General features: G+C 42.7%; 1 protein-coding gene across 23 annotated transcripts in view; it reads left to right on the plus strand.

Moving 5' to 3' along the window:
• Nucleotides 1-19,270, plus strand: part of ANK3 (ankyrin 3) — a 365,805-nt gene that overhangs the window by 273,874 nt on the left and 72,661 nt on the right. For 22 of the 23 annotated variants that reach the window (XM_064662384.1, XM_064662403.1, XM_064662386.1 and 19 more), the window contains 6 exons: nucleotides 5,331-5,429; nucleotides 5,526-5,624; nucleotides 6,012-6,107; nucleotides 9,112-9,184; nucleotides 9,383-9,445; nucleotides 17,801-17,924. In XM_064662384.1, the coding sequence (XP_064518454.1) occupies nucleotides 5,331-5,429; nucleotides 5,526-5,624; nucleotides 6,012-6,107; nucleotides 9,112-9,184; nucleotides 9,383-9,445; nucleotides 17,801-17,924 (554 nt within the window). Of the gene's footprint in view, nucleotides 1-5,330; nucleotides 5,430-5,525; nucleotides 5,625-6,011; nucleotides 6,108-9,111; nucleotides 9,185-9,382; nucleotides 9,446-15,950; nucleotides 16,235-17,800; nucleotides 17,925-19,270 lie in introns of those variants that run through there. The other variant, XM_064662400.1, reaches the window with a different exon arrangement.

Consider the following 19,270-nt stretch of genomic DNA (forward strand, 5'->3'; position numbering starts at 1 on the left):
AGGTCTGCCTGCTTTGTTCTGACAGGAGCCCCATACCAGCCTGAGTGCTACAATGGTTCATAACAGCAGTCCAGTTTTTCCATTGGATTATCTAATTTTCAGATGCAGAAAGAGATAGGAAGGAGGCAAGGAGGGAAGTGCTATCGAGAAAAATCTCTTTCATACAGAATGAACACAGATACAGATATCTTCAGTAATATCTTCATGGTGCATTATCTCTCTCTCCTTGTCTCTTGGTACGTGCTCAGTTGTTATGAAGACATTTCTGTGGAAATTTCCAACCTAATAATGTGCAATAATGAACCTCTGCAAGGTACTGCAACGTGTTAGACCCTGATTCAGCAAAGCAGGGAAGTGTGTATGTACACATAGGTTTGCCCATTTCATTCAATCAAGGCTTTGTGATCTGTGGATCTAAAGCAATTTCTAGCCCTATAAACAATAATACTGTAGCTTCATTGTCTGCCATTTATGGGAGAAAAACAAAAACACAGCAGCTTGAGAGTCAGCATGACTAGAAAGATGCAGTAATTCAAGCTGTTAAGATTTATGGTTATTGCCAGTGGAGGATATTAAAGTAATTCACTGAATTCACTGACATGATATACAACAAGGCTTGTGATAATTTCCCTCAAAAATAAAAACTGAAGGGCAAAAGAAAAAGGGATGCTTTGCATTTGTGCGTTCCATTAGAAATGAAAAGCTCAGTATTTCTGATTTTATGTTTTCTTGGCACTTAGTCTGGTGGGTTTTGATAAGCCCTTCCCAGCTGCTAACTCCCATGTTGCTGCTCATTCTTCAAAACAGCTACGAGCAGCACAGCAGCTGAGTGCCAGAAGGTGATGTGTGTTAGAGCTGTGTTAAACAAAAGCCCTGATTTTCTTGGAAGTCACTTTTTTAATGTTAGGATGCCTACAAAATCCCTTGGTGCTTTGCCAGTAATTAGAACTAAACTTTAACTGCTGTGCAGAAATGGTGAGGGTTTTGTTGGGGTTTTTTTTAGTGGCGTTTTTGTTATTGTTGTTTTGTTTGTTTGATTGTGGGGTTTTTTGTATTATTGATATCTTTTGAAGCAAAATATTTTAGCCTCCTGGGCACCTTTCTATAGAGAATGAAAGTAGCAAGCTCAAGTAGCCCTAAGAATTGCTACTTTTATTGTTGATTTAATTGTGTAATTGGAGAATATGCCAGTTGGAGCGTTTCAGAAAAGTTAACAGAATACCTGACTTCCATGGGGATGTTGGGATATAAATGTTACACCTTCCTGAGCTAGAAACAGTTGAGTGCAGGAATCTGTACTGTAGCTGAGAAGCAAAGGATATCCTTTCCAGGTTTCAGGCACTGAAAGGGAGTTTTGCTAACTGCTTTTCTTTTGACCAATGCCTTCACTACAAACGCTGCTGACTATGAACATGAAAGATGTCCTGTGGTGTCTGATGAGGTCCAACGTGCCCAGTGAGACGTGTCCCACCCTGTCAGATCTCTGTCACTCTGCTGTCAGTGACGTTGTGGTGTGTTAGCCACTGCCTCATCAAATATGACACGAGACAACCACAGGGCAGGGCAAACTTGAAAGAAAGCTCCCAGGCCTCTCCAAGGACTTCAGGCAGGAAGCTGGTGTTTTGCCACCAGGCTGGCAGGTGCCCACGTGGCTACTTGGGACACACATGATGCCTGTAGCAGAGAAGCTGCCTTTCAGTGCACACACCTCCAGCTGCCACACTTGACCAGGCACCAGCACCGAGAGCTTCAGAGGAAGACTCCTTCAGCTTCAGCTCTGGGACACCAAGGAAGGATGGCAGGAAGAATAATGACCCTGGAAATGTCATGATTTCTACCACGGATTTGAGGGGAAAGAGGAAAGGTTTTCATTTAGTCTCTGATTTAAACAGCAGGCTGGTCAGGAGCAACAAAGAGCATCAGTAATTGCTCCTCCAGCCATTTGTGAAGGTACCACCTGTAAGTCTCTGTATGTACCATTTGTAGAAGGAAGCTGTTGTTGCACTGCAGTAAATATTGGGGGTTTGATAGCTCCTTCTTCAGTATTCAGAGTATTCAGTGTTACAGGCTGGAGAGGAGCCTTTGCAGATCACTTCAAAGGGGAAGTTGAGATCAGCTGGTCTTGGCTCTCTGATATGCTCCAGATTTTAATGTTTTAGGGTTATTAGCAGGAGACTCCCAGCAGGTGGTCTCTTTGACTTTGGATTTCATCTCCACAGTTGGTTTTATGCTGTCTGATTTTTTTCTTTTTTTTTTTGACCTTGCTAGTCATGTTAAGAGAACTGTATTTTCAAGGGGGGTAATGGAATTGAGATCTTGTAGGAGATTTCATGGCTTTTTTTTTTTAACTGTTTTGATAACTTGGCCATCTTTTAATACAAGTTTATCTTTGGGCCATGTAGAAGCAGAGGCTGTAGAAGCTGTGTTTGAGGTACATGAGTTCAGCATTCTGCTGAAGACTAAAGACTCTGGGCAGCTCAGGGAGCCCTGTCAGACTCAGACATCAGGCACTGCTGGGAACAGGAAGCTATTAGGCCAATCCTAAACTAACAGTAGCTGTAAGAGGAGGTCCCAGAGTTCAGTTCATTATGATTTCATTTTAACTAGTGCTCAGGCTCTTACTATTGCGTGCAACTATTCTGCAGGAAAAGCTCCTTGTAGTCATTTGGCATCTGATCCAACGTTCATGTAAGTCAGCAGAAAGTTTCATTCTGCTGATGCCAATGGAATTTTGATTCAGTGCTGTTTCTGGCACTGATTAACTCATCCTGGTTGTCAAACCTAGTAGTTGCTTTAGATGGCAAAGGGTATATAATAACTGGAAAAAAACTACACACCAGCTACCATCTCCTGGTACGTGTGAATACAACTGAAATTAAGTAACCTTGTGCAAAGTAGTAACAGAGGCAAAGTGACATGAAAAAAATGGTGTGTTTAAACCCATGGACACTTGAGACTTCCCTTTAGTGGAAATAATTCACATTTGAGGTTTTCTCTTTCTTTCTTTCTTTCTTCTGAGCAGCTATGACTTCACGGTTTGAACATGTGGTGTAGTGCTGGCTTCTGAATCCCAGGCTGACTCTGGACTTGTCTCCTCAGTGCTTTTGACCAAGTTGCCTAAGCTGACTACACCTCACTGGCTTGGATGTAAAAATGAGGGATGACAGGCTGAAGATTTTAACTCTCTCTGTGCCTCTGCCTCTTGGCACTAGCTTTTTCTTTTCAGAACAGGAAAGCAAAGGCTTTTTTTTCACCTTTAAACTGTGGAGCAGCAGGAGCCTGGTCAGTACAACACCAGCCTGTTTTTCACTGTTTCTACCCACAAGGTTGGCCTTTGGATCTAGTTCCACATTGTTCAATCCCACAAAGTGTATTTTCCTTCTGGCTAGTTTGAGCTCTACCAGCAGCCAAGACATGCAGCATGGCCATGTGTCCCCATATATATTCTAACTGACCTTTCTGCCACTGAAGTTAATAAGCTCAGACAGCCTCAGACCTTCCTCTTTCCCCCAAAGCAGAATTCTTTTACATTAACAGGAGTGCATAGTTGCAGTGCATTTTACCATGTGTTTAGTGTATTAGTGTTCCTCATATCATATATGATTTGTCAGTCTAGAAATTGATTTTTCCATAGAAACTGGTAATGGAGCATGGGACCAACTGCATTGGAAGTCCCACAGAGTAGCAAAAGGACATGTTACACTGGCAGTGTAGTTTCAGCCTACTTGCAAAATGGGGAAGCCCCACAGGAACAGTGGCTAAGGACCCTTCTGGCATCTCAGAGCCCATCAAGTGGGCCTATGAAACCTGACCTTTAGAGGGGAAAGGAACCCCGATAACTCACCTCAAGAGAGGGAGAAGCCCATTAATCCCTCTGTGAGCCAGGCAAAGCATCTGCTGGAAAGCCATCAAGCTCCTATTGTGAGGGGGGGGGAAGACTTGGGGAAAAGTAGCCTTTCTCCATGCCATGGAGAAAAGTAGCAAGTAAAGGTAGCTGTTTCATGAACTGTGTGTTAGGGAATGTTTTGATTGTCTGGAGCTTAATGGTGGTGATGACAGGGTTGAGTGTTTATGCATAAGAATCAGGGGGAAGGCCAACAAGGCAGATATCCTGGTGGGAGTCTGATATAGACCACCCAACCAGGGTGAAGAGGCAGATAAAACCTCCTGTGAGCAGCTGGGAGAAGTCTCACAATCGCTGGCCCTTGTTCTCATGAGGGACTTCAACTCCACAGATAGTCTGCTGGAAGTACAACACAGCAGAGAGGGAACAGTTTAGGAGGTTCCTGGAGTGTGTGGAAGAGAACTTCCTGACCCAGCTGGTGAGGGAGCCAATCAGGGAAGGCTCCTTCTGGATCTGTGTTTGTCAACAGAGAAGGACTGGGGGGTGATGTGATGGTTGGAGTTTGTCTTGGGCACAGCAATCACAAAATGATAGTTTTTGGTTCTTGGAGAAGGAGGGGGGTCAGCAGAACTGCCACATCGGCCTTCTGAAGGGCAAATTAGGAGACTGGTTGAGAGAGTCTCTTGGGAGTCAGTCCTGAAGGGCACAGGAGTACAGGAAGGCTGGACATTCTTCAAGAAGAAAATCTTTAAGGTGCAGGAGCAGGCCATCCCTGTGTGCCAAAAGATGAACCGGCAGGGAAGAAGACTGGCCTGTCTGAACTGAAGAAAAAAAAAAAAGGGGGGGGAGAGTTTATGACCTTTGGAAGAATGGGCAGGCCACTCAGGATGACTACAAGGGTGTTGTGAGGTTATGCAGGGCAAAAATGAGAAGGGCCAAAGTCCAGCTAGAACTTTATCTTACTCCTTATGTAAAAGACAGTAAAAAATATCTCTATAAATAGCAACAAAAGAAGGGCTAAGGAAAATCTGCACCTTTTATTGAATGTGGGCAAAACATAGTGAGAAAGGATGAGGAAAAGGCTAAGGCACTTACTGCCTTCTTTGCCTCAGTCAGTAAGACCAGTTGTTCTCTGGGTACTCAGCCTCCTAAACTGGAAGAGAGGGATGGGGAGCAGAACGAAGCTCCCATAATCCAAGGGGAAATGATCATCAACCTCCTACAGCACTTAGACACACACGTCTGTGGGGCCAGATGAGATTCACCCAAGAGTACTGAGGGAGCTGGTGGAACCACTCAATGAGCACTTGAATTGACATTCATGAGAAGCGTGCTTTTTTCCAAGGCTAGAGGATTTTTCACATAAGCCAAAGGAAAAAAAAAAGCTTAACAGGATTTTTCCTATTTCATGTCTGCTCGGTTGGGTTTTTTTTGTCAGGGCACGTGTGGGATATTCACATTTACTAACTGCTGATGTTCATTCTAGATGGGATACACTCCTTTGCATGTTGGCTGCCACTACGGAAACATAAAAATTGTTAACTTCCTTCTGCAACATTCTGCAAAAGTCAATGCCAAAACGAAGGTGAGTGTCCCACCTCTGCCTCGCTCGCTCTGTGAGGGGCTGCCTGTGTGCTGTGCCCCCACTGCAGCCTTTCCTTTTCCCTTTCTGTGCCTGCAGAACGGGTACACGCCGCTGCACCAGGCAGCGCAGCAGGGGCACACCCACATCATCAACGTCCTGCTCCAGCACGGCGCGGCGCCCAACGAGCTCACTGTGGTAAGTGCAGGGGGGCTCACAGGGGCCACTCTCCCCTCGCTCTCCTCATGTGTGTTTGAGCAAGGGAAATGTGGGAAAGAAAAGTGCGCGTGGTGGGAGAGGAAAAGAGCAGAGGAAGCCTATTCCAGTCGCCCCCGCATCCTCTATGCCATCATCTCTTCCAGAATTAGAACAGCAAACATCTGGAAATCTCTTCATTTTTATCCCATTTCTGCAAAGAGTTAAAAACTTAGTTTTATATCCTACTACCCAAAAATATATTCATTTCAATCACCAACGTGCAAACTTTCATTTTTCCTTTATTTACATTCTTCTACTGTTAGTTAGCAGGTTCTACCCTTTTCCTTGCTAACATTCAACTTTTGTTATAAATGTTTCAATTGCTAGAATGGAAACACTGCCCTCGCCATTGCTAAGCGACTTGGCTACATTTCAGTTGTTGACACATTGAAGGTGGTGACAGAAGAGACCATGACTACAATTGTAAGTACAACTTAGCTCAGTAGTGAATGGAAGAATTTTTCCAAAGCCAGGGTATTCAGCTTTGTTTAGTTACATGACTGCTGAGATTCCAGTCATCTATTTCCTTTTAGCAGTATAAAGTATGTATTAAATCAAATATGAGCCATATATTTTTAAAGTAATAGACACTATGAGGAGGAATACAGAAAGAGTGCCAACTGAGCAGGAAATGGACATTGTAAAGGACTGGTCGTAACTGCAATGTTTCTTCACAGATCTTGTTGTTTAGGGAACAAGTTTGTAGTTGAGAAGACATTTCTACAAGACTTGTGTAAATAGAAGCTGCTGCTGCCTTTTGAGAGCATTTCCCAAGGGATGATGGCTTGTATTTGGCCTAAGAGAACCTATTCCACTATAAAAAGTGGTTGGGATTTACTTAAAAGCACCTCATTCCATAGTTTCTGGCATCTTCCACAAGCTGGTGAAAGGCTGTCTTCTGCAAGCAGCCACAGTCAGCCCCTGCATCCCCAAATATCCATTCCCTCACATGGACATGAACTCCAGCTTGTCCATCGTGCCTCTCAGGAAGTGTTACCCAGGACACACTGAAGGGACTATGAATGGTCAAATATTACCTGCTGTCAGAAGAATTCACAGAATCCAAAATATTTCTCAGAAAGATCTTTTGTTCACTAATGTTTTGCCAAATTGCTCTTTTAAGAGAAGAGTTTTGTGAGGTGAGGTACCTCCATGCACTACCAGCATAATAAAGCCCAAAATGTGTCTGAAGAACATAAGTTCAGAACATTGGCTCCAAATTTGATTTTTCCTTTCTGCAACTATTTTTTTTCTGACTTTAAAAAAAAAAAGACAAATATGCACATGCATGTATTTTTAGGCATATGGGAGATGGAAAACAATTATTGTGTGCGTTTCATGTTTTGTCATCAGCCATTTGTGTGGTCTGTCTGTGCAAGCAGGTGGTTGCAATATGATGAGCATTTGGGATGACAGGAGGATTTTAGTTCTATTACTGCATGTACCTTTTCTTCCTGTGATTTTTCTAGTTGTGGTCTATAATTAAGTAGTTTACAGAAAATCCACCACATAGAAGACAAATTTCAGAACAATAAAATATAAAGGAACATGCCAGAAAATAAACATGATTATTTTTTTCTTTATTTCTCTCTATGTTTTCTTAAGAACATATTTCTCTCTAGAAAGATTCCAGATCAGTTTTCCACAACCTGATAAATTTGATGGAGAATATTATACAGGACTGCAAAACTCAAATGGTTGCCTAGCATACAGTTAGGTAGCTGCAGGAAAAGTAAAACCACACCTTTATGCTAAGAAATCCCAATATCACAAAGTTCTTCTTAGCTTGTAAAATCAAGAAGCTGGAAGAGTTTGTTCTGCATTTGATGCAGAACAATAATAATTTATGTTCTGTAGATGAAGTGTAGAGAGATGATGGGTCAGGCTGTGAATTGTGCCAGAGGAAATTGCTGAAAGGCCTGTACAACCCCTGATACCCACCCTCCAGAGAAACCCAGAAATAATTTCCATTAAAATCACAATATGCTGCTTATCAGTGTGTAATTTTGAGTCTTTGGAAGTCTAGACATGAAATCTGATTTACAACTTAGGGTCTTAAAAACTTCAGTTTGACTGCTGAGACTTATATTTTGAGGCTCCCAAAACAACTCCCAAAGCTAAATGTAATGAAACCAGGGATGAACATAAGTAATTTTGCTACAATTTAAACATCAATTAAAAAAAAAGTCCTGTGATTTTGCTAGTTTAACAGGAAAAAAAAAAAAAAAAAGCTAAAAAGCTTTGTAAGTAATTCCCACAACATGAATTGTGTGAGGCTTTTTCTAAGTTTTGTAATGTTTGAGCATGCAGGAGCTCTTCTGCCTGTATCAAGTGATGGCAGTAGCCCAAGAAACATGAAATGCTGAATAAGTATTCATAAGGCCAGAGAAAAAGTGAAATCTTTTAAAATACATGAAGATGGGAAGGCTGTTTTGCCCTCCTGAACTTGTTAATGATTTCTTATTTGTATAGGAAGGATGAGAAGCTGATTAAAAAAAATATAAAACCCCTATAAAGATGGGAGTGGATTTAGTGTGGGATGGGATTTTGTTTGGGGTTGGTTTTTTGGTTTGGTTTGGTTGGTTTTCTTTTTAATCCCACTGCACTCCTTGAATGGTAACTCTGCAGGGTCTCTTGTGGGACCTAAAACTTTACCAGTGCTTGTTGTGCTGCAGCTCAGCTGGAAAGTAAAATGTGCATGTGTATATCATTCATGTGATATAGGTATTCTAGGAACAGATTTCAGGCATTCATAACATTTTTTTTCTGCCTTTTTTTTTTTATATTGGTCTTTGAATCTGTAACAATATAAACATTGGGATGAAGATCATCCAACCACTTCTGAGTGTCTTTCATGCACAAATCCCTTAAGGGATATCATTTAGCCTGCATGTGGTTACAATTGTTCTCATTTGTGGGAAAAACACACAATTCATGCTGAGGCACCTCTGAAAAAAATTCACAGAGATTCAGCCTGCTCCCAAACTGCAGAATTCTTCTAATGTCAAAGGAGAAATACTTCCCTCAGAAATTTTAGTTTTAATAGAGATTACATAGTCCTGCTCAAGATTTAGATGACTACTTAAAGAGTTCTGATTAAACCCCTTAACATGAAACTCTTCAGTATATTTGATTCTTCTTTTGATGTAATTTTTTAGGACTTCAGCTTATACTTTTTCTGCTATGAAAATATGAACACAGTTTAAAATACAAATATAGCCTATTTCTCTAGTCTTTTTTAATGTATAGTTCAATTAAAAAGTATCTTTAAAAAGGAAAATTAATAAGAAGCTATAAAGTCTTTTTTTGCTAACTGCAGTTAAAAATATGTCCTACCTGGCACTTAATTTTTAAAATAACTTAAAATAATAGAATTTTAAGAAAAATTATACCTGTACCCTGAAATGCCTTTCTTTTTCTTTTACAGACTGTTACAGAAAAGCACAAGTTGAATGTACCTGAAACCATGAATGAAGTTCTGGATATGTCTGATGATGAAGGTATTAAAAATGTTAAGAAAAATTTATTCAGTCTTTTGTTGTTATATGAAATATCCATTTAAAAAACAAAACAAAACAAACAATACACAGTATTAGTTGAATATGGTCATTGCACATTTGTTATTGTTTTGATTGTTTTGTTGACACATTGATAGTCTATGCTTTTATTTAATTATTTTGTTTATTTAAATCATGCAGTTCGTAAAGCCAATGCCCCTGAAATACTCAGTGATGCTGAATATTTGTCAGATGTTGAAGAAGGTATTTGTGCATTTTTGTATTGCACTGATATTTAACTTAAGCTTCTTCCTTCTATTTCATCTGTCTGAAAATTAATCCTTTCAGATAATTTTCTTATTATCCAACTAACAATAACTTCTGCTTTACAATTAAGAATGCTTTCAAAACTTCTTTGAGCTATTACTGATAATCATCTAACTTTTTCTGAATTTCTTACCATTTTTAAATCAAATTATCTTCACTTTCCTGGAATAATCATTTTGCTGCTGCTTCTATAAAGTTAACTGAATTTTAACTGAAAAATGAATTACTGGACAAAAGGGTCAAATATCAAAACACTTCAGAAGAAAAATAGTGAAAGTAAATGGCAAAAAAGATTAAGTTGTTGTTTTTTAATTCTGATGCAAATTCAGCTCTGAAACGGTTGATTTACATTGATAGGGGACCCTTGACCCAGAAAGAAGTATTTTCAGGGGTGTTTATGTTTGGTTTTGTTTTGGTTGTTTGGTTATTTTCTTTTAAATAATTTTTTGGTCCTGACATTCAGTAAAAACACATCAGATGACTTTTGCTCTGGATTAAGGGGGTGCTGCATTGGACTCACCTGTAGGTGTTTGTTAGTAGTAAGTAGTACTAAGTAGAGTACCTTGTAGCTGAAATGGTGCCTGTATCACCCTGCACATGAAATCTGTGTGTGTGACAATGAACCCCTCTGTTTGCAGTGCCCCTAAATAAGCTCCTGAGCTGTAGGCACCAACAGCCTGCCTGACCCAGCTCCCTCCTGTGCGCTGGGCAGCTCTGCCATGGTTTCAGTGGTCTCCAAGTATTTAAAACTCCTTTGGCAACTTCTTCCCTGCCCTCTACCAACACCCCCTGTTAGGTCAGACCTCCCCCTGGGCTGGATGTGCAGAAGTCTGTGCAAATTTCATAAGGAACTGGAGGTTTCCAGAGGCCACGGTGGGAGTTCCCAGGTGACAGGTCAGAAACAGGGAAGTCTTGAGTTGCTGAAGAGGACAATAGTGTCCTGAAGGTATTCTTGTGAGTTCTGATTCACTTGCTTTAGAGCTGCAGGTTTTTCTTTTCTGTTAGGAAAACAAATGACTGTGTTCAATTTTCTTGTGCTTCTTTAGTCAGTCTCTCTTTCTTCATCCCTATTGATGTAGTTACTTTTAATTTTTATAGCACTGAAGCAGCAAGGTGTAAAAGATATTCAGCTAAGTTCTTTGTGTGCAGCTCTTGTTTAATTCATGCACTGAGGCTTTTGGTTTGTTCTCTGTCTGTCATTGTGTTCCTATTGCTGCAGTTCCAAATGGGTGGTGTTCCTACTGGACACCTGTGTTTTCCAAATAGCTCTCTTAGGCTATTGTTGTGCTCAAAATACTGTATTGTTTTAACTGACAGGAGCATTGATGCATAGTAGTGTTAGCTAACAGAGCAGTAACTATTGCTGTGTCCCACTGCACAGCATGCAGTGAAGTACAGATGAGAAACACCCCTATATGGAATCTGAGTGTTGGAACCAAAGAAGCAATTGTGTCTTTTAATGTACAGGATCATTTTTAAGGCCAAATCTGTGGAAGGTTTTTCTAGTCACTAGCTCTTAGTTTAACAAAAACCAAACGAAACCAACAATTAAAAATGCAGGCAATACAATTGATTCCGTGCCTAGAGACTGTATTCTGCACCCCTGTTGTTGTTAGGGTTGAGGGTGTGTATATATAAACAGTTCTGCAATGCATCCTTGTGTCTAAACTGGAGAGACATGGATTTGATGGACTGACAGCTCTGTGGATAAGGAATTGGCTGGACGGTGCCACTCAGAGTTGAGGCTGAAGGCTCAGTGTCCGAGTGGAGACCAGTGACAAGTGCGGTTCCTCAGGGGTCAGTATTGGGACCGGTGCCATTTAACATCTCTCTTGGTGACATGGACAGTGGGATCAGTGCACCCCCACCAAGCTGTGTGCTGTGGTTGACACGCTGGAGGGAAGGGATGCCATCCAGAGGGACATGGACAGGCCTGAGAGGGGAGACTGTGCAGACCTCATGAAATTCAACAAGGCCAAGTGCAAAGTCCTGCTAGATCAGGGAAATCCCAAGCACAGATACAGGCTGGGAGGAGAAGGGATTGAGAGCAGCCCTGAGGAGAAGGACTTGAGGGTGTTGATCAATGAGAAGCTCAACATGACCCCAGCAATGTGCACTTGCAGCACAGAAACAGACGTGTCCCAGGCTGCATCAAAAGCAGTGTGGGCAGCAGGTGGAGGGAGGGGATTCTGCCCCTCTACTCTGCTCTCATGAGACCCCACCTGGAGTTCTGTGTCCAGCTCTGGGTTCCCCGTGTGAGAAGGACATGGACTGTCAGAGCAAGTCCAGAGGAGGCCACAAAGATGATCACCTTTCCTGTGAAGCCAGGCTGAGAGAGTTGGGATTATTTATCCTGGAGAAGAGAAGGTTCCAGGCAGACCTTAGAACACCTTCCAGTACCTAAACAGGACAAACAAGAAAGCTGGAGAGGGACTTTTTACATGGGCATGTAGTGACAGGAGAAGGGGGAATGTCTTTAAGCTGAATAGGGTGGGTTTAGGTTCTATATTAGGAAGAAGTTCTTCACTATGAGGGTGGTGAGGCACTGGAACAGGTTTCCCAGCAAAACTGTGGATTGCCTCTTCCTGGAAGTGTTCAAGGTTTGGATGGGGCTTTGAGCAACCCGGTCTAGTGGAAGGTGTCTGTGTCCATGGCAGTGGAGTTGGAAGGAGATGATCTTTAAGACCTCTTCCAATCCAGGCCGTTCTATGATGTTGTGATAACAGAGTCTTTTTCAAACTTAACAATGAAAGGGAGCTCTCAAATCAGATAACAGGTATTTTATTAATCTGTGCTGAAGCATTCCAGTGTGCAAGGCATGTGAGGAATTACAGGCTTTGAGGTGATAACCTGTCCCTTTCCTGACCTGTGTATCTGTAAAGACAATACAGTGATGCCCATCCCCACAACTCCTCAGTGGTGATGGGGTATTTATACACAGTGCATCCACTTACACCAGTCAGAATAAATATGTTCAAGATGGTAAGGCACTGACAAATGTCATAGCCAGGGAGCTGATTTCCAAGTGAGAGAAAGGCACGAATTTAGCAAACAAATCTAAGCTTTCCCTCGCTTGGCCAGCGTTCATGTCATCAGCCAAAATGCTTCAGTGAGAGAAACTTGCTGAATGGCTTCTCAATTTGCCACAACCCTCAAGGTTTCTCTCCTAAGAGAAACTGATGACTTGGAAAGTAGAGGCTCAGAGACAAATGTCAGGAATATAATGTCCTTGTATTTTATGTCTTGCTGTGCCCGCTAAATAAGTATTTACATGGGAATTGTGTAATTTCTCCTCCCTGCTGAGGACAGTTTGGTTTGCAGTCAAATCTTTCATTCTTTTTCCTAGATGACTCTGGCAAATCTGCCCAAATGAGGTTAAGTGTTGGGAAACTGCTACACCACAAAAAAGAAATGGTGTTTTTTTGAAATATGTGAACATGATTTTGGGGGGAGGGAGGGGGGAAATGAAGGCTCATCTTCATATATAGCAGAAAGTCTGTAGAAGAACATAGAGCAATTCTGATGCACACCAAACATGTGCTATGCTTTTTTTGTTAGAGATAGCAAATAAAAAAAATGTGAAAGCCAAGACTGGAAGAACTGGGCCTTTCCTCTTACCATCTCCAGATGTGAGCTCACACCCTGTGCAGCTGGGAGCCCCAGTGGTGTGCCTGTGGCCACGGGGCTGGTGGGGAGCCAGGGATCAGCCATGCTAAAGCATAACTCCAGTTGTCTGTGGGAGGCCTGGAAGGGATCCCTTCCTCTGCAGTGCTTGCTCAGCCTCTTAGCGTCCCTCTGGGCGGCTGCAAGAGCTTTAATCTCCTGGAGGAAGCTGGAGCCCTGCTGTGACTGCCACAACCCAGAGATGAGCTCTGTCACAACAGCCCTCCCTAAAGCTGCCACTGCTGTCTCAGAGGCAAAGGGACAGCAAGCAATGGAAGCTGATGCATAGAGAAGTGAGACTGTGTGAGCAGTGAAGGGCAAAACCAATCCAATCCATAAACCCGATTAGGTATTGAGAATTTAGACAGTCAATAGAAAGAAACAGTTATTGTTGAGCTTTTAATTTTTGTGATTTGGTCATCAGTAGATAACAAACTTCTGGGTGTAAATCAGGACACTGTTTTAAACCCATTTAATGGAGATTCTTCTCTCAGTAGGAATAAGTATCATGCTAATCAGTTCCCTGGAAGATTAGACAGATGTCCTAACAGAACATGAATGCACACTGCCTGATCCCTGAGTAGGTGCTAAAATACAGCAATTTAAATGCCTTTAAGACAGGTCAGGACATCCCCCATGTATAAAAATCTGTTATTGGTCGTTTTAGGAGGGTTTGATTTATTATGTTTTTAAGCTTGGAGTTTTCAGAGTTTCTTTGGCTCCATAAAATTTCACAGGTTCATAAAAGTTTCAGTGGTTTAGGACTGGCTTTTCTCCACACTTCTGCGAAACCAAAACCTTGGCTACAACTTGAAGCGTCCTCCTCTTCTCTGTGGCTGTACCTCTTTTGTCATCAGACAGCTCTGGACAGACTGTGATGAGGGAGTGGCAAAAGCTTCAGGTACCTTTAGCAGAGCCAATGACAACCATCCATTTGGATCCCAGGCTATGATTAAATTTTGTTTGGTACTTTTCCCAAGCCACATGATGCCTTCTCTCTCTTGCCAGAGAGCCTGTATTTCTCGCTGGCCTCTAAAAGAACACCTGCCCTGCACTCCTGCAACTCCCAGCTGTAGGAGACATGCTGACAGACCAGAAAAATAGGGAAAACTTGGGATGAGAAAGGTGATGAGAGGTTCTTGGAGAGAAAAGAGTAAAGAGAATAGAACTCTCTATCCCAGAAAATAAAAACAAACTGCATGAGGGATAGGCTAGAATATAAAAAGTAATGGGTGGCATAGTGAGCAGTAATCCTTGCTAACTCTCCAGAAGTCTGAGAAGAGGGGGCATCATGGAAACCAGCAAGAGGCAGGTCAAGCTTAAAAGGGCTGCTCCTCCTGCAGGAGGTAGACTTTTATGACTCCTTGCACAGGTCCATGGTGCAGCAAACACAAGAAGTTTAAATAAGTTCAAAGTCTAACTGGAAGAATTTAAAAAAGGGAAAAAAGAAAAAAAGCTGTTCATGATTATACAAACCTCTTTCAGGTTTAGAAAATGTGTGCTCAAATCAGTGCAAGCTAGAAAAAAAATGTCCCAAAGGACTTCCAATGGTTTATATTCCTATATTCTTCTATGAAATATGGCTGCTGTCACAGACAGTGTACATTAGAACTGCTGGGCCCTTGCTTTGACCTACTGCCACTATTCTTTCCCGGATTTTGAGCTGTTTCCTATACTTGTGATAGCTGTGTTTGCCCACTGTTAGCAGGAACATGATCTTTCTTCAACATGTAATGTATTACGAAGGGAAGGATGGCAATTGCAGCAAAGCAGTGCAGTGTTCTTTGGTGGTTTTTCATCAGTGCCTCACTGTCGGGCATTTCTCTGTCATTCGTGTTCAGAGATGAGTTTTGTCTTCACTTTTCCGTGGGACCTCTCTCTGCAGCAACACCGTGTTCTGTGAGCAAACACTGTGCTCACTGTTACCTGAAGCACAGAGGATTTAGGCTGTGGCACCTAATTAAACAGAGTGGGATTGCTGAAACGTGCACCACCCACTTTGCTCCTGCCTCCCACGATCACAAAACAATGTCTGGAATTCTTTGAAATTACCACTCCTAGATGCAGTTTTTCCTTTGATGAGAGCATTTCATCAGAGTAATCCTGCTCTGGCTGGATTAGCTGCAGAGCGGGATAACATCTAATTTATTTTGCACCTCAGCTGCAATATTTCTTTTTTTACCATTCTCCACCTTGCCTTTGACAAACGACGTTCCTAAAGAAAATGCCACCTCTCTTCCTTACAGTGGCGCAGCGCTTGTCCTCAGGTGCTGTTAGGGCAGAAGTTCCCAAATTTACTGGATCAGCTCGTAGTTGCTTAAAGTTGCCCAGATCTCCCTCCCTGGGCCACCTCCTCGCCTCCCAGGCTTCAGTCCGTTTTCCTCAAGCTCCTGAGTTTTCCCGCTGGAGACAAGCACCCCGCTCAGGAGGGCGGGCAGGGAGGGATGGTCTCACGCCGGTGGCACCCCGGGGCAGGGGAGAGGCCGGGGGTGGGCGCGGGGGAGGCGCCGGCCCCGGGCCGGGGGGCGGGCGGAGGCAGCGCCCTTCCCGCAGCCCCGCGCTCCCTCGCTCAGCCCCGGCATCAAGTTACAGAAAAACTACACCCTCGCAGCACCCCTATTTACATACAAATAACTGGAGTGCCTGCATTTATGTCACCATTCAAGAGGCTTGCCAAGGGAGGCTGTAATCCAATCAGCAGAAGCTTTAAAGGGATGTCTGCAGAGTGATTAAAAGGGGATTTTTGTTGTTTGTTTTGTTTTTTTTTTTAACTGTAGTCATTATTTTTCATTTTGTTTCATATTTGCAAAGGACTTTTAATCTGAGTTGAGAGGACAAAGATGCACATGTCCTAAAATACATGCGAAGAGATCAAGATGTTAAGAAGATCTCAGTTGTTGTGTGGAAAGCGAATATGACCCACAGGGATTAGTTTGCTTGTGCTGGTTTGGAGATTAAGTCTAAATCACTGCTTAAGGACTAATAGGACTAATAGGAATTCTTGGAAACACCAGGGAAAAAAAATCTTATAGACCAGACTGGTGAAAATGGCTTTCCAAAACAGTAAGACTTTTTTAAAGTTTCACTTGATGTATGATGTTTCTGTTTCGGGTTTTTTAATGCTTTTTGGGTATTATGAACATTTTAGGTTTTAAACTGTTACTTAAAATACTGGTTGTTGCTGGGCTGGAGGAGAAAGTTGGTCTGTTTGTTTGCCGTTTGCAAAGCAGTAGCTGAAGGGGTATTTTTAGACTTGATTGTTAGTTTAAAACCAGAGCTCGCCTGTGGTTTCCTGAGTTTAGTGAATGGAAACTAGTCTAAACTCCTTGAATGAAAGCGGGAAACGGGAGTCTGGGGTTGGGAGTCACTTACCTTCGGGAATGCGCTGTTAAACTTCTCTGTTGTGCAACTTTTACACACCTAAAACGCGTTTACAACAAAGGAGGAGAGTGAATGTCGGCAAGCAGTGAGTTTACAGGGAGCGTTCGCTCCTCTGTGCTGTTGAGGGAACAGGGGGGTAAAAAAAAAAATCCAACAACCGCAAAAGGCATATTTTGGACTTGCTCTGTCAACGCAGGAATGTAGGTTTGCATGATGTAATGGCATGCAAATGCTCCCCGCCGGGCAGCTGCTCCGTTAACCCTTTGCGGCGCCTGCCCGCCTCTGCCAACATTTAACTTCCCTTCCTCTTGTTTTTTTCTAAACCGACTAACGATCTCTTTCCCTGTGGATGGATGGCCGCGTCCCATATGCTCCTGGCGGTTCCAGACGGGGGCCCGCCCGCCCGGGGGCTCGGCCGGGGCCCCGCGGGCCTGGCTTTGTTCTGCGCCGCGGGGATGGGGATGGGGATGGGCCGCATCGCCCTCGCCCTCCCCGGCTGCTGCCGGGGCGGAGAACGGGCTGCGGGAAGCACTGAGCTTCAGAAAATCAACCTGGGAGCGGGAAGAGGTTCTTAAAAAACAAAACAAAACAAAACAAAAAAAAAAAACACCAAAAACAAACAAACAAAAAACCAACAAAACAACCAAACTAATAAAAAACCGCTAGTGACAAAAATCCCTTTCTTCCATTGAAACTTAACCAAAGTTACTGAGAAATACCCAAGGTGGAAGGCGGGCCTCTTTTTTCACTCAGCCTCTATTCAAGCTTGCTGCACTTTTCCGTACTGGTGGGCTAACAGGCTGTCTCTCACAGCCATCGGTTGGTTTGGTTTTGTTGGTTGGTTTGATGTTTTTGTTTTTATTTCCCATGTGGAACTATCTAACTTTATTTTATTAGCTCGGGCTTTTTTTGATAAGGAAAGCAAAAGCGTGTGTAATGATGCAAAGTACAGAAGAAGCCTTTAGCTTGCTGCAACGATTGGGCAAAAGTCATCCCTCGTATAACTTTATTGGATTTACATCAGGGTGGAGTTCTGCTTCTTTCATTTGCCCCCCAATAAAATTATTTTCTCAGGCCCATTCAGAGGGTGGATAATTAACATACTACGTGGAAAGAGCCTTAGGGAAAGTGGGGGTGACTGGATTGATTCCTTATTGGCGCGCAGAGAAGGGCGTTATGACTTGCTAAGCGCACAAACATTTACAATACGCGTAGCTCCTGATTTCAGCCTGACTTCTGTACTGGCAGGTGAGGATGCAATGACAGGCGATACGGACAAATACCTCGGACCCCAGGATCTGAAAGAGCTGGGAGATGACTCCTTGCCTGCTGAAGGATACATGGGCTTTAGCCTGGGCGCCCGCTCCGCCAGGTATTGTGTTTGCCGTTTCTCATGTTCGCGCGTCACCACAGCTACAAGTTTCTGCAAACCAAGCGCGCTCTCACACAACACTGGAGCCTCTTTTGAAACAAAGTAGAGGGGGTGTACTTCCTTTGAAGCATATGTTCATTGCAGTTTTGTTTCATATTCTTTATTCATGTTGGCTTCTTATGGCAGTGGTACGGAAAACTTAACTATTCACTTTTTCTGGTCTCTGTTCTTGCTCTGAACATCTCCCAGTCACCTCTTTTGCAACTGGTCTAGAGACTGATCCAGAGCAGACAGCAAAACCAGGTTTCTTTTAAGTACTGTGGGGTCAGACTGATACTCACAGTAGAGGTGTCCTTAATGGGCTAATTTTGCTGAATAATGTAAACACCAGAAAAACTGAATGATAATCATTTTGCTATTTTGGTGCTTTTATTTCTTTAAAGGTGCTAATAAGTAATCCAACCAAGAGAGACAATAATAAAGAAAAATTGCTCCTCCTCCCCCCCCCCAAAAAAAGAATCAGGTTTACCCTAAATTTGTTGCAGGGTTTAATTTGACAGGGAATGGATTACGTGTTACAAAAAAAATAGGCCAAAGTTTCTGTGAACCTGATAAAACATTGTAAACTTGATATGATGTCTGACTAATGCTAATTCCAGTTCAGGTGTTTCTAGATCAACGTTTTAGATTTCATTTTTGAATGTTGCTAAAGCCTGCAGTGTGTGTTGCTCAAAACAATTAAAGCTGTATGAGCAGGGATTACTTCCATAGTTGTGGATTTGCAGTGTAGTTACTGACAGTTGAATTGTACTGAAGCTAATAATTAAACCTCGTAAGCTGGAGCCCTGAGGACTTTTTCCTATGCTGTAGTTTAAAGATCTGTTTTAAAAACTGAGTTCATTGTCTAACAGCAAATGGCAGCTCCCGTAAAGTAAAGCTTAGATGTCTAGCCTTCAGTTTTGTTTGCTATGGTCGCATTAGAAATGCAAGCATGCAGTGCAGATTTGCTCTTTAGTAGTCCCCAGCCATGTTTTGCTTGACTTACAATTTTTAGGGAAGTTCATAAGTATTTATGTGATACATACATTCATGAGAAATGCCAAAATGCATTTAAATAGTCCATTAGGTAGAAAATCAGCAAAACAAATCTGAAGGAAGAACGTTGTGTCATTGCAAATTGAATTAACAAAGCTGACGTGCTGCTTTTAAAGAGGAGCCGGCGCGAGCAAGGTCATCACACAGCGCTCTCGGCCGTGGTCATTGCTGAAGCACGGCAGTGATGGTGGAGAGGGAGGTGCTCTGTGTGCAGAGCCGGGCACTGATTTACCTGACACCTCTGACTCTTT

This window comes from Pseudopipra pipra, chromosome 8, assembly GCF_036250125.1.
Source record: "Pseudopipra pipra isolate bDixPip1 chromosome 8, bDixPip1.hap1, whole genome shotgun sequence".
Classification (NCBI taxonomy): domain Eukaryota; kingdom Metazoa; phylum Chordata; class Aves; order Passeriformes; family Pipridae; genus Pseudopipra; species Pseudopipra pipra.